Raw genomic sequence first — 15,235 nt, 5'->3', positions numbered from 1 at the left:
CAAATTTTATTATAACTCTAGTAACTAGTCAGATTTATCGTTTTTATACGTTCCATTGTTATCCCCCTCAACTCGACGTAGTAGCAATGAAAAATATTCTCTTCCCTTAAATTGAAGAAACGAAATGATAAACGATCCGAATGATAAAATACACATTTGTCCATTTTTTCGAATTCACATGATAAAATTCAAGAAATAATACCATCTCTCGAATTCTTGACTAACCGATTTTAAATAACTCCTCCCTTCCTCCCTCTCATCAAGCACAAACTTATCTCGAGTATACTTATCTCGTACAAATCCTCAACCACCGCCCGCGTGAAACACTTTTAAACTTTACTTGCATACCCGCTCGAATCTCGAATTAGCCTCGAATTAGCCTCTACTTACTACGATCGTGACGTTCACACCGTTCCAATTTCTTTTTCTTCACCGTAGCCATATTTATCGCAACCCGATTAGCGTTTCGTACCAGTCGAATAGAAATCCACTCGATCCACCTCGAGGCAATTTATTCGCCGAAAGGAATTCAATACGTTCCTTCCTTACCTTCCTTATCGAAATTCTAAATCAACCGACGTTTGTGAACTCGGTTGTGAAAACGTGTAAGTATAATTGTTCCGCGATTGGGGCGCGTAGTTAACTCGTTCGATCACTTTCCAAGGGGAAGTTTCCAGGTGGATAATCCGTCCGTGTTCTTAAACTCTCTCTCTCTCTCTCTCTCTCTCTCTCTCCCCTCGTTCTTTCGCCATCCAACGATTTTATCCGAGATATAATCTTCCCCGACACGGCTCGTGAAGATTGTCTGTCTGGCTTATCTCGTCGCGTCGATACTAGCGCGAGCATCGGATTGCCAACTGATGAGACCGTCTGAGAACGAATTAGGACGATTTCGCTTCGCTCTGAAACTTTGATTGAGTTTCGCGCAAACTTTGAATGACAAACGATTCGCGAGAACGCGATTTTATTCGCGGGGAGGATGGGAGAGAGAGAGAGAGAGTATATAAGGGAATATTAATAAAATACGAATAAATGTTATATAAACTGTTTAATTTTTCGCGTGAACTTTTAACTTCTCGTAAATAAAATCGAGGGAGAATTTTATCGCGTTCTCGATAATATTGTTCGTATATAATCGATGTTGCAGAGATAAATTCGATAAACGGAGCATTTTTCCAGGTTTAACGGATTATTTCGTTAATTATATTTATTATCTTCGTTTATGCTTACTTACCTCGCTCGATCGTATTATAAAGCATCGAATTTGAACCGGATTATATAATAATTTATAACCGTTTAATAAACTCGTCGATAAGCGGAAGAAAGAATCTTTTCACCGAATTTTAATTTATATCCGTTCGCACCGATATTCGGTATCATCGATATCAACAATTTTGAAACACGTGTTTTCCATTGGAATCGTTAAACCCGAGAATCCAATCCCAATGGTAACAAATGCTCGAACGACCACGCGCCACGTCATCCTGCGCTTCATGAGCGATCCGTCATTTCACGGTTTTCTGGCCACGGCTGTCGCGAATTTATCATCGGCAACCACCTCGCGCGGGGAGGAAACTTGGAAACGAGTAGTTTACGAAGTTTGCGAAACCCTTCGTGGGAGGGTTTAGAAGTAACACGAGTGCCTCAACCCTTCTACAGTTTCCTAATCTATGGTAAATTTAGCCCCTAGTGTTATTCCTACCATTGGGTATTATTATTCGAGGCAAGTCTTCACGCGGACTTAATTAGGATAACCGCCTTCCACATTGAACGTCGTGTTCAAATTTCGAATGGAACGGACCGGTGAATGGAATACCGTCGTTGTCTTTCTCGGAACACCGTTTCGCTAATTAACGAATTGACAAAGTGTATAAGCTCGATTCAAGGCAAGGCAAGTAATGGAGGCCGAGCAGTTAGCGAATTTGCAGGCTGGATAGTTGGAGTAGGCTCCAACTGGTAGGGAAACTGGGTTGAAAGGGGATAGCTGTGGATTCGCGTACGACTCGGGGGGGAGACAGTTGTTATTTCGTTGTTTGCGACGAGAACAAGGACGAGTAAATTCGCAATTGGCTACTTTGCGCGAAGATAAATTGCGCGGGGGAGGATAATTTTGAAGTGGAGTTTTTATACAAGTTGGTGAAATTTATGATATGGGCGAGAAACGTTTGTTATTTTTATTTATTTTTTTTTTCAGGAAGTTGTATTTTTTATTGCCAGGGGAACTGTTACGCGAATACAGCTTCGTTGCTATTCCCCTCGCTTCTTCCTTTCTCCTCGCTCTCGTATATTTTTTTCAATTTTATTTCTTCGAGGATCGCATTAAAGAGTCATGAATATTTAATAACCGATGGAAAAGTTGACGCACAAAAAATTGCCGATTCGAATCTAAATTTTTAATCTTTCTCTTTCTAAAATTCAAATAAGCTGCACAGATTTAATTTACAATTTTCCTAGGATCATTGGATTCCGGCACAATCCGAATCCCTGCGCCAAAGTTGTAGGAAGGCGGAGAAGCTTAATTAGAACACGACGTCAGTTGGTACGAATGCTTATGTACCCATGCATGAAGACGTTGGAGTGGGTCCTTACCGGTGTTCCTTACTCGCTTCATTTCGCCAATTTAAAACGAACTTATTGCGATTATACCCACGCTGTGCGAAGAGCACGCGTGTATACTCGTCCAATTATAAATCTCGAACCATGAAAATGATCAAGAATACGACCATCTCTGATAACTCTCAACTCCAAGATCTCCCATATCAATTATCTTATCTTAATTTTTCAATTACAGAACAACTGTCAAATCACAAAGTAGAACCATCTGAAAGTGAAAACTTTCAACTCCAAGATCTTCCATGTTAATATAAAACAATTATCATATCTTAATTTTCCAATTACAAAACAACTGTCAAATCACAAAGTAGAACCATCTGAAAGAGAAAGCTTTCAACTCCAAGATCTTCCATGTCAATATAAAACAATTATCTTATCTTAATTTTCCAATTATAGAACAACTGTCAAATCATAAAGTAGAACCATCTGAAAGAGAAAGCTTTCAACTCCAAGATCTCCCATATCAATATAAAACAATTATGTTAATTTTCCAATTACAACTGTCAAAACACAAAGTAGAACCATCTGAAAGAGAAAGCTTTCAACTCCAAGATTTCCCATATCAATATAAAACAATTATCTTAATTTTCCAATTACAGAACAACTGTCAAATCACAAAGTAGAACCATCTGAAAGCGAAAGCTTTCAACTTCAAGATCTCCTATATCAATATAAAACAATTATATTAATTTTCCAATTACAACTGTCAAATCACAAAGTAGAACCATCTGAAAGAGAAAGCTTTCAACTCCAAGATTTCCCATATCAATATAAAACAATTATCTTAATTTTCCAATTACAGAACAACTGTCAAATCACAAAGTAGAACCATCTGAAAGCGAAAGCTTTCAACTTCAAGATCTCCTCTATCAATATAAAACAATTATATTAATTTTCCAATTACAACTGTCAAAACACAAAGTAGAACCATCTGAAAGTGAAAGCTTTCAACTCCAAAATCTCCCATATCAATATAAAACAATTATCTTAATTTTCCAATTACAGAACAACTGTCAAATCACAAAACAGAACCATCCCTTCGTCCTCCGTATCGTCGAATACGATTACGTCAGAATCACATCCTTTCGAGCTAAACATCAAGTTACAGGTTATCTCATGGAAAATTATCCCCTTGACAATATTAGATCCGTGGATAGTCTCGGAGATGATCCTGAGGCGATGTGATCCAGGGTTTAGTCTACCTTCCATCGATCCCGATAATCCTCTCTCCCCACAGCTCACGATGGAAATAAATAACTCGATGCTTCGAAATCGATCCCCCTTCCTCGTTTAACCATCTGGTTAAAACCAGGATCGTCTCGAGGAGCGTCTCGAAATTTTATCATTTCTTAACCGATTAAACGTTTTCCCCCGAATGCACGGTTATACACGATTACGAAGCAAACTCGTTCCACGATTTCCCTTAAATTATTCAATCACTTTGTCGAAGAGAGTGTACGAACCTCGCACGATGTGTACGATTCAACGAGATCGCGAATCCGGTACCACTTTGGCGGTGGTAGTCCACGCCAGTGGAAACTTGAGAGATCGGTATCTACGCGCCTTGGCTAAAGTACATTAGTGGAAAACCACGAGAGATGTACGAGTGCGCGCTGGAATATCGTGGGTCGGGTGAATTATGCACCGTTTTGGAAACGGGCGCAGCGAGCAACGCCGGTTCATAATGGGTCCGCGCCCGATATAATTTACCGGTATTTAGCTTCTCCTATAATACGTTTGCTCGTTAAGTTAATCACGCTCTTCCCTGTTGCACTTCATTACACGAGGAACCCCCTTCTCGGCGGGGGGCCGGTGGTGAAAGCTCGGATGATGGATCCCCTTACCTAATGGCTAACGTTTCCCACCATCCGGGAAATTCTGGGACCCGGGTATCGAACGGGAATACTCGTTCTCGATCACTCGACTTCCTCCTCAAATACCGTTCAATAATATCGTTCACGTGTTATTAAAAACTAACGTAATTTACCTCGATATTTACATCAAAATCCCGCCTCACCTCCTAATTTTTCGATATTTTATTGAATTTTTTATTCGATTAATACGTACCTTATTAAGAACTTGATCCAAAACGAGATCGATTTCTTCTTCTCCAAGATTAGCTGAGAAAGGGAAACGAGGATTTCAAAGGGAAATAAATGTGAAACGTGTGCGCACATTTCTGTAATCTCTTTTTTATGAAACAATAATATACAGATATCTATAGTAAATCCCATTTGTAATAATTCGTGTCCACATTATTTACAGAAATATATTTATATTTATATTTATATATATATATATATTTACTCCCTTATACGTATATATGAGTATCGATGAGCTCGTTTCCCTACGCTGCAATTTTGGTCTCACGAAATATCGTGCTTTCACAATCGACGGCGATTAAAACTCGCCGATCCGAGTTTCGTCGAGAGACGTTAAGCTAGGCTTGCACGACGACAATCATTCTACATCTCTTTACACGCACGTATACAACACGCACACAACATACTCGCACGCACGCATCGGATAAACGTGACGTATTATAACAGACAATTTCAATGAAACGTGATCAACATTTAAAAGCCTATCCGTTCCCTTCTCTTCCACTTGCTCCTTTTATTTATGAACATCACGTATGAATGAACGTCATCCCCGCCCCTCCCCCTTCCCTTCTTCGCTCGTTATCGTCGAGAAAACCAATCGAGATTTCTTCTTCGCCACTTCGCATCGCTCTTGGTATAGTTACTTTTCGATCGCGATCGATACGATGGATGGGCGTGTTTAATACGCTCGATAAAGTGCTACGTGTAAAGTACGGATTCGTTGAAACGATCGCTTCGACAACCCGAAACAATCGTATCGTCGGGGAAGCGAGCCGGAAACGAGGACACTATTTCCTCGGCACACGCGAAACGACATTTTCAAACCTCGTCCTTAATTGATAAAGTTGCTTTTCTAATCGCGCTTGAATCTTTGGTTTGAACTTTGGATTCCATCCATCCCTTCTAATCTGTTCCGCCCTTCTAATCGTTCTAACCGTTCCTTGTCTTTGTCTTTATTTTATCTTTATTCGAACATTATTGTCGCCTGCTTCGATTTACGCTTCGATCGATCGCGTGACGATTTCGGTTAATAATTGATTCGACGATCGAGATTTGAATTGAACGAAATGGATGAAAAAGAGTTTAATATCGATCTTATAATATGTGTACAATTATGTCGTTTCGTTTTCTTCTTTCTGAACGATTTTCGCAAGAGACCCTGTAATAATCGATATCTTTTAATACGCTTAAACGCGAAAACAGCATAGTGAGCATACGTCGGATTCGTCGGTTTCGTTGTGTCAGTGAGCAAATTGAAAATATAAAAGGTGTAAATAATATATATATATACATACACCTGCTAAATCACGCATTACCCAACTCTAAAAATCAAACCGCTCTCGTTACATACAATCGCACACGTATACACGATAATAAACGAAATATCGCTAATCGAGAACAATTATAATAAATTAATAAAAATGAGTTATCCTCCGAGACGCTCTCCTTCCATCTCCCGCCCGCAAACCACTCCTCCCTCATTATTAATTCTACCCGTCTCCGATATTATTCTCCGATAGTTGGACGAATATCGAACGATACCAGCACTCGATATTTAATTATCCCTAATTACGTTTTAAAATCACTTCGATTTTAAACACGAGTGAAAATTGAAGCTATCGAGTGATCAATAATACCATAAAAACCCGTTATTCCCGTATTTCCCCGAACTGTTCAAGTGGGCCAATCCCACTGAGCTGAACCGGTCGGTAATGAAGATCGATGCGGCGATAGTCACGTCCACGAGAAGTTAATTAACCCTCGCTATGATTTCGATCCCGAAAGAAAGATATCGAGATCGAACGATATTGCACGTCCGTCTTTTTCTGCTCGAGCTGCTCTTTGATCCCTCCTCCCCCTCTCTCTCTTTCTCTCTCTCTCTTTCTCTCGTATCGATATTCTCGATTAATTCGTCGCATCTTTCGGCGAAAATGCAAATCGCGGCTCGTCGATTCTCGCGCAATTTGAAATTAATTTTTTTTCTTCTCGGATTTTTAACCGAGATGACGACAAACGACGTCGCGAGGATCGAGATAAAGGAAGGATAGAGGGAAGAGGAAGATCGCGTAGGGTGGGTGAGGATATATCTGTCTCGCACGATTCAATCACGAGCGGCTCGAAATCTAGCGTGGAGAGGAGCCGCTCCAGTTTTTCCCTATTCCATCGGATTAATCCTCGAGTCGGGCCGATCCGCGTTCGGGCGATTGCTTCAGACCTGGGTGGAATTGTTATCGATATACGATATACGAAAGGAAAGGGAAAGGTTCGAGAAGGGGGAGATTCGAGCTGGGATTTCAACTTGAATCGAGGGCACCTTCGAGAAATGTGAGAAAACGTTATTCTTGAAAAGATTAATATCAGAGGAGAAGGGATAAGATAGGGGAAGATAGAAATTGTCTTTTATATATTATCGTTCCGATTAAATTTCGAGTCGTCAAAGTTACGAGTTGCTTTGGAACCAACTTGTTAAGGGTTGTGTCCTCGACGACGGATCGCAAAAATTGTTTACACGTTGTTATTTACGTAGCGTCCTCCAATGGGGACGCGGATGAGTACCGTTTATCGCGTAGTTTTATTGGCCCTCGAAAATCTTTTCTTCGTCAGAATGGACGATCAGCTGGAAATATGGGAGCGTAAAACATGGATCGTAACGGAAAGAAGTTGGGACGTATCTGCATCCTGCAATCCGGTATTTTCTTCGAGAAATGGGATATTTCGTTCCCTTCCCAACCACAGATTGGTTCATTTAAGCGGTGAAAGATACGCTTTTATCGGGTGTACAATTTTTTGACGGTTTTTTCCTCGGTTTCAACGTATTGGTTCCGCATGATTGCTTTTAAAGACAGGGGGCACGTAATTCCTTTCGAGAAAATTCTTTACCACGTATCATCGTTCCGCTACAATTGCCATCATTGCGAATTTTTCTATGGATTCTTCGTGAAATGTGAAAATTATTTATCTTTCAGTCCCAATTTAAGGGGGGAAGTTAATCTTCGTTGAACATCGCTTCTTCATGTTTGATCTTTAATTAAACGTGGCTAATACCTTAGAAACCGACGAGACATTGAATCTTTATCAAAAAAGCCAAAAAAGGAAGAGAAGAGCTTATGAAAGAAGATAGATCCCCAAAGAACCTGTCCAAGATGTTTATAGAAAAGCTGGTAAACGAAGTGTGCAAACCAGACACGTCAAAAAAATAAGAAAAATAAAAAGAAAAAGAAAAGATCCAAGAGACAAAATATCAACAAAAATTTCTCGGTTATTCCATTTCAATAACCATCGAGGTATATTCTTTTCTCACTTTTTTTGTCACGAAAATCGCCTTGAAGATTTTTCTTCCCTGAAATTATTATCCCTTTATCCCTTTACAGATCATCTTTGACTCGATACATCGATAAGGAATTTCCACGACGGAAGTTTGTTGAAAATGCTATCTTTCCATAGAATGACGGTCGAGGATTCGAGTGCCAGAGGAAAATTTAGGCCGTCTTCAATTTTATCAATTAATTCCGACTTCTAGTCGAGCATACTTTGTCGCTAGAAATACTTTCGAAAAAATTATTAAAACGATGCTTTTTCCAAACGATTCCTGAACGTGCTCTAGTTGAGTCGATTCTTTAAAATAATTTTTTAATACATTGTTTTCTGGTTCGACAAAGTTATATAATTTGTTGGAATTCAAGTAAATAATTTTGGGAATGCGTTCGATGGATTACGTAAATTCATCCCATATTCGAATGGATGAAAATGGATTATTGATAATATTTGGCTTTTTAATTTTGCAATTGTACACGTGAAACCAATAAACCAATAAATTTTGCCAATAACTGATAGATAATTATTAATTTTTCAACGTTCGATGCAACGTTAGATGTACCTCTCGTATCTAACTTTGACGTTACTTTCATCTTCGTTTTCTCATGGTAATACGTGAATATAATAATGAAAATTCTAGAGAAAGGGGAGAAAGCAATCGAGGATTTACAGTTCAAAGCTAAAGCTTATTTCATGCCAGGAAAAATCCTGCATTATCCATTTTACTTTTACATTTTTGAATTTTACTTTACGTACAAGTATCCTCTTCGTCCAATATTCTTTTTCAGAGGCGAAATATAAATTCGTAATTTATCGCATTAAAAATCTATATAAATAATCATAAAACATTCAAATTGTAAAAGAAAAAATTAAACGCCTTTACATCTTTTCCTTTAACTTTTATCCGTTAAATAAGATACAAACAGAAACTTTCCGATATTATCATAAAACTGAAACGAATTTGGACGGTTCGTTGATTAGAATAACAATTATATTTATTGTAAACGAGACGAAAAAGACGATTAGAAACGTAAAAAGAAGCGATTTTTAAAAGAACATCAAAGGAAAGGACGGTTCAAGCAGTTTTCCGTCTTTTAAAGTTCGATAAAAAACTGAAACGATCGTTTTTCAAACTCTATAGTTAACCTCCACCAATGTCTCTTTTCTTTTCTTTTCTTTCCTTTTTTTTTTTTTCCCCCCTCCTCAATTGTTAACTCGAAGCGAAATCTTTCTTAAAACTTCACAACTAAGTTTGTTTTGCCTCGAATTGCCCTGTCTATTGTTTGATCATTGTCCTCCCTCCCAGCTGCGCATAAATCTTGCCATTTGACGTTTCTGCAAAATCTGTCGCAGTTTTTTTTTTTTCCGGACAAATTTAACTCCGTTTCACGGTAACGATCCGAGAAGAAAGAACAATTTAACGATAGATTGATATCCGACTTTCCAAACTTTTATTCCCAAATCTCGTTTCGATGTGTTTAAAAGACGAAAAATGTACGTTATCCCTGTTAAAAAGAAATTAAATTCGACAACAAGAAGATTCCGATTGGCCATTTTAATCTCGAGCGATCATAACGATCGCATCGGCAACAGAGATAATCCATGAGAAAATTGTAGCATCGATTATCTCGTACCGTTTTCACAGAGCATGCTGTGCACGGAAAAATACGTTGTACACAGAGCAACAAGAAATATCGAATCAACTTTTTACTCCGATCCCAGTGTTTGCTAATCGAAAATTGATTAGTTCCGCGAGCAATACTCTTCTCGTCGCGATACTCGTGAAATGTACACAAGCGAAAATAACCTTCGCGCAATTTATAAAGATCCTGCTAAAACGGCGTAACAGTCGAAGGCTAAAAAAATAACGATAAATACATATATATATATATTTCTTGCGAATTAATCCTTGACAGGCTACTGTTCCATTACTAAATCGATATAGCGATATGTTTCTGATTTTATTTATATAAACCAGAAATTGGGGCCAATTTAATTTCTTGGAAAATTAAATTTTTTCGAATACGTGAAATGGACGAATTGGCAGCACGATATCGGCAACGTGGCTGAAATTGGAACGTTCCGATGAGCACGCGCGAAAACGATATCAAATTCCCCGCTTTAAAATTTTCAACGGGACGATTCCGTAAGGCAGAAACACGATGATGGTATTTCGAAAAATTTCCCCATTCCATCTATCGGTTTTATTTCGTAACGGATACATTGTATCCGGGTGTAAATTTTCTTCTCACGTGTCGTAAATGATCGTGTTGAAACGATACAAACGTAATTAGTCGGTTCTTTTTTCTTTCTCTTTTTTTTTTTTTAATTTTACAGCTTAAACGATAGGTTATTGAAGAGGAATAAGCGCGAGAATTATCGACAAAGGCAATTTTAAAAAAAAAAGGGTCGAACGATCTCGAAATCAAGATGCTCCTCGAACGCCTCGAGAATCTCCTTTTCAATGCGGATAGTAATCCAGGATCAAAGTGAATCTGATTTCGTCGCTCGTAAAAAGGTCGTTTGTGTCACCTCTGATCGATCGGGAATCTTTACCAGGACTCCCTTGATCCCCACTTTTATCGCGATCCTTCTAATCACTACTTTGATCGACATTCCATCCTTCTCGAGGATAGGAAGAAAGGAAAAAAAAAAAAAAAATAAAAGAAAATCCAGATGTTTCCTTGAAAATTCCTAGGGGTTTGAGGGATCGCTATTAAACTCGATATCGACAGACCCAATTATCATAAATTTGAATTAAACGCTGATTTTTCTTAAGAGCCCTGCCCCGATTCTCGCTCGTTTTCGAATCTCAAAATTCCCCTTCGAATGCTAATGAAAATGAATCATATAACGGTTCTCACGTTATTTGCACTCTATTCCAGCGTAATTCATCCGTTAATATAATACGCTAATTCGCGGTCGAAATTTATTTCGAAAAGTCAAACGAGACCCGGTTGATTAAGCATGTTAAAACGTACCTCAAGTTTCACGATTAAACGCAACACAGTTTCGATGAAATGGAAACGAACGAACGGGCTTACGTGGTAATACAAGAATAATCTCGATAGGCGATATATATTCGATGGAATTATATATCACGTGGATATATAACGTTGCCGATCAAATACTTTTATTTTTATCATACAAATTTACAATCGATTCGTTCTCGAGCAAACTGCCACGAAAACGTAAATGGAGATGGATATTCCGTTTTTCGATGGGACGAATTGAAATTAGAAAACAAAAAAAAGAAATGAAAAAATAATGAAAGAATTTATTTCCCTACGGAAACATCCGTTTTCGAAGCCATTCTTCGTCGTTGTTTAAATTATAATCGTCGTAAATTCGATGTTCGAAAGGAACGAATCGAGGTTACCATAATTTCCACCACTTTTCGAATAGATCCCTTCCCGCGTTTCAAACTTATCCAAACAACAACGAAATTACAAATTTTTTACAAATTTCGAAAGAGGGGAACGGCTGGCACGATTCTTTCCACTCTCCCTCCCTCGAATCGAACCGAGGTCGAGTCTATCGGATAATCGTTGGTGGGTCCCGGATCGAGTATCCCCGTCACGTAGCACTTGTAAACCCCATTTAGATTCTGCTAAAGCTTTGAAAGTCGGTAAAAGTTCACCGAGCCGCCTTGGGACAGTCATTATCGTCGCAAATTGTCCCTCGTCAACCGCTTTCCACCCTCTTGCGCCTAAAATTCTTCGCGAAATTAGGCAAGAACCGTCATTAACTCTCTCTCTTTCTCTCTCTCTTCATGGAATCCAAATGGGTGGACTCCATAGATTCCGCGAACGAACTTTTTCGACGCTCCACTAGCAAATTACTTCGCTTCGTCCTTTCCATCCCCCCAACATCCGATATCCATCTCTCTCTCTCTCTCTCTCTCTCTCTCGGTCAATCGAACAACGTCTCTTTCTCTCTCCCTCTCTCTCCGTTTCTGCACCGTTAATAAGGGATTAAACCACCGTTCAAGGCGACGCCTCCCCCTCGTCGTACATTAATCCGTACGTATACAATCCCCGGATTTTACAGGTTTAAACAGGTTCCAGGGGGAGAATACTCTCGATCGGGAGAGAAGGAGGGAGCGGATATCGGGGGAGCCGATCAATTATTCACACGCGTGCGGATCACGGAAATTCGAATTCGTGGTATATATCCTGTGCAGGAAGCCACCTTATTCACCTCGTTTTGTACACCTCTCGTTCTGCTTCCGCCAAGGGGCGAAGAATTTTAACGGGGCTTCGATTTATTACTCCTCGTCCGGACGACTCGACTCTGAGTCTCCACGTTCCCTCGAATCTCTCTGCTCGCCCTCGTCGATACTGTTAATCCCGAATAACGAAGTCGTTGGATCACCTGTTGTCTCGTCCTCGAACGGATTAAAGGGAGAGAGAGAGAGAGAGAGGGAGGGAGAGAGAGGAGGAGGAATGTAGGTTGGAACTATTCACCGGAAGAGGGTCTGACGGGCATTAACTCGTCCCCTGGAGCGAGGGGGAGGGTAGAACGGCAAGGACAAGGGGTAGCAGAACAGTGGCCGGCGTGAGGAGAGACGCGGCGGATTTGGTGGGTGGATTTCTGGCCTGGTCGTTCATCACGTCGCTGGATATCGCGGCGCTGTTCGGCTCCGCCGAGGGACAGCTTATCGGGACGCTGATTGTGTCGTTGCTCGATGTCGGGTCTCGGGAGCAGCGGCTCGCGTGGTGGCCCAGGCAGGAGGCGTACGAGATCGCATGGGGTATGTAGCTCTGGTCGACGCTACCGGAGAACAAGACGTTGGCCAGGGGCCCGATCGCGAACACTGGCACGTCCTCGCCGCCGTGCGTCGCCCATGCGCGGGGAACTCCCGCAGTCTGTAACAAGCAAAACGAACACGCATGCATAAAATCGTCATAGAAATCGAGGCGAAGGGAATCGAGGGAAGCCTCCTAACCCAAGTCGAGGGGAAGGATCGCGGAAGGAGGGGAGGGGATAAAATTTCCAAAGCAAATTCGATCCTCTTTGCAATTATGAACCGACTCCTCTCCTCGCCGATGAACATCATCGCGACGCGTTCCACGCTCGAGGAGATTCGCCTCCTTTGATTCGTCCCGCCTTGCGCGGTTCCGCCCTGTTTACGATCCTCTGGAGCGGCGAGAGAGAAGATGAAAGCAAGACGAGGGAGGGGAGGAAGGAAAAGTTGGTCGGCGAGATGGCACTTTGGTTGGAAACGGTCGACGGACCCCTTCAACGCGTCCAACCCCCGCGATCGGGACGAAAAGGGACGTGAAGATCACGGAACGGAGCGCGAAGCATCGCTGTTGAAAATCTTTCGCCCCCCTCTTAGGAAACGACGAGCGGCAGCCGGCTGGAGCTCGTCGCGTTGAAAGTTTCATCGAGCCCGAAGGCCCGTTACGCCTCGTTGAGAATTGAAATCGACACGCGCCAAACTTTTCCAAGTTGGGGGGAAAAGATGCATCCTCCGCTCCTCTTCCCCGAGCTTCGATCCCAATCCGCGGCCGTTCGAGGGAACGCTATTTACGCGTCTCGCCAAGCTTCGAACTTTTCCAACTCTCCGATCGAGTGTGCGCGAATGCATGAGGGGGTAGAAGGGAGGGGCAATTCGACCGCGCGGATTAACGTTCCGTGTTCTTTCCCTTTAAGCTTGGATGGACAGAGGGATGTAAAAATGATCTAGAATCCTCTGTCTTCGAGGATTGAACGGTCTATTTCACACGCGTTTCGTTAAAAATATCAGGACTTCGTATACACTTGATACTCGAGACATTCGGTATGGTTTATTTTTTAATCGCTGTATTACGAGGGATCACCCAATAAAATATCGTTAAAAGTATCGAGACACTGGTAGAGCTATTTCGGATACGAAACGTTCTCTCGTTTACAACTTTTAACAGCAGGAACTTTCCCGAAATTTTTCAGCGTTCCGCGTTTCCTCGCGAGGGAGGAATCGAAGGAAGTCGAATTCCACGACCTATTTTCGCTCCAGTAACTCAAACGATTTTCCGTGCAACAGCTTCGCTTTATTATCCGTGTCATTGGCTCGAATCGGTCGCCAACCGATGAGCCAAGAATTACAAGATAGAAGAACTATGAATTTGGCAACGATGGAATACACGAACTTTCGGCTTATGGACTAAAAGTGTCACGCGTATAACGCGATAAGAATACCGATTTTATTATTTATTTTATTCGACCAGTTCTCGATCAATTGAATCCACTTCCATTGAATCCATCAGATCTGAAATCCTGTTACTCGATTTTAAAAGTAATGCACGGCGATAAAAAGTTTCTACGTTTCTTCTTTTACGTTTTATTATTCGCTTTGAAAGTTCGGCTCGATTTCGGGTTGAATTAGAAATTAGCATTACCTAATTGGTTAGATTATTTATCGGGAATCAATTACGTGTAACGAATAGCCGTACAAACAGGTAAATCCAAAGCGTTTAGCGCTTCGTGAACCGAATTTACCAATAAGTACACACACTAATCAAATACGAGCATTTAATTAAACGTACGCTTCGCTAGGATTACCTACATCTGTAAAATGTAGGACAAAGTCGTGCGATTTAATATTATGGAATTATTCGTTATTTTTACCAATCGACAAATATCGTATCTCACAATATTAAATTTTTCGACGATTGTACTTGTTGAAATTTATTAATTCGATCGACTGTAAAACATTTATTCTTTATTTCGAAGATACGAAAAAAGTAAAATCCATTTCTCTCACATATGAGCACGTATACATATATCTTGTAAAAAATTCCATTACTGTGGCTTAGCTGAGTTCATTGGAATCTGTGGCCATTTTATTTTACGGAAAAGCCGAAAATTTTTTTTATACTTTTAAAATGGAATGTCTCTCTTTTTTTTTTTTTTTGTATAATTTAATTTTATGCCACGATGTTCAATTTTTCATACACGTGTCTCTATTCTATTGAAAAGAAGTGAAAAAAAAAATTATACTAGCATTCTTTTCAAAGTGTTGGTACAAGAGAAAAAGCGCGAGTCAAAAAGTAGAAGTGGAATTCTTCTTTTCCTACGAAGCTTCATTTATCGAATGAATCGATAACGAAGTTATATTTCATTACGACGTCTACGCGTAGAATTAATAGAATTATTGATAAAAGTATTGAAATAGCTTTACCAGTTATTTCCGCGTTTAACCAAGGAAAATTTTCTATTTT

The 15,235-nt window shown here is 40.4% G+C and overlaps 1 protein-coding gene across 5 annotated transcripts in view; it reads right to left on the bottom strand.

The window, feature by feature from the left end:
- Window positions 1-8,965: 8,965 nt before the first annotated feature.
- LOC122720915 (alkaline phosphatase-like) overlaps window positions 8,966-15,235 on the bottom strand; it is a 183,390-nt gene continuing 177,120 nt past the window's right edge. For 3 of the 5 annotated variants that reach the window (XM_043948002.1, XM_043948004.1, XM_043948005.1), the window contains one exon: window positions 8,966-12,898. In XM_043948002.1, coding sequence (XP_043803937.1) covers window positions 12,518-12,898 — 381 coding nt within the window. In that variant the 3' untranslated portion in view covers window positions 8,966-12,517. The remainder of the gene's footprint in view (window positions 12,899-15,235) is intronic. The other 2 variants (XM_043948003.1, XM_043948006.1) reach the window with 2 other exon arrangements.

This window comes from Apis laboriosa, unplaced genomic scaffold (assembly GCF_014066325.1).
Source record: "Apis laboriosa isolate Shangri-la unplaced genomic scaffold, ASM1406632v1 scaffold13_cov153, whole genome shotgun sequence".
NCBI classification, from domain to species: Eukaryota; Metazoa; Arthropoda; class Insecta; order Hymenoptera; family Apidae; genus Apis; species Apis laboriosa.
Note: the sequence above shows the minus strand (reverse complement) of the source record. Positions and strands in the feature narration are given on the sequence as shown.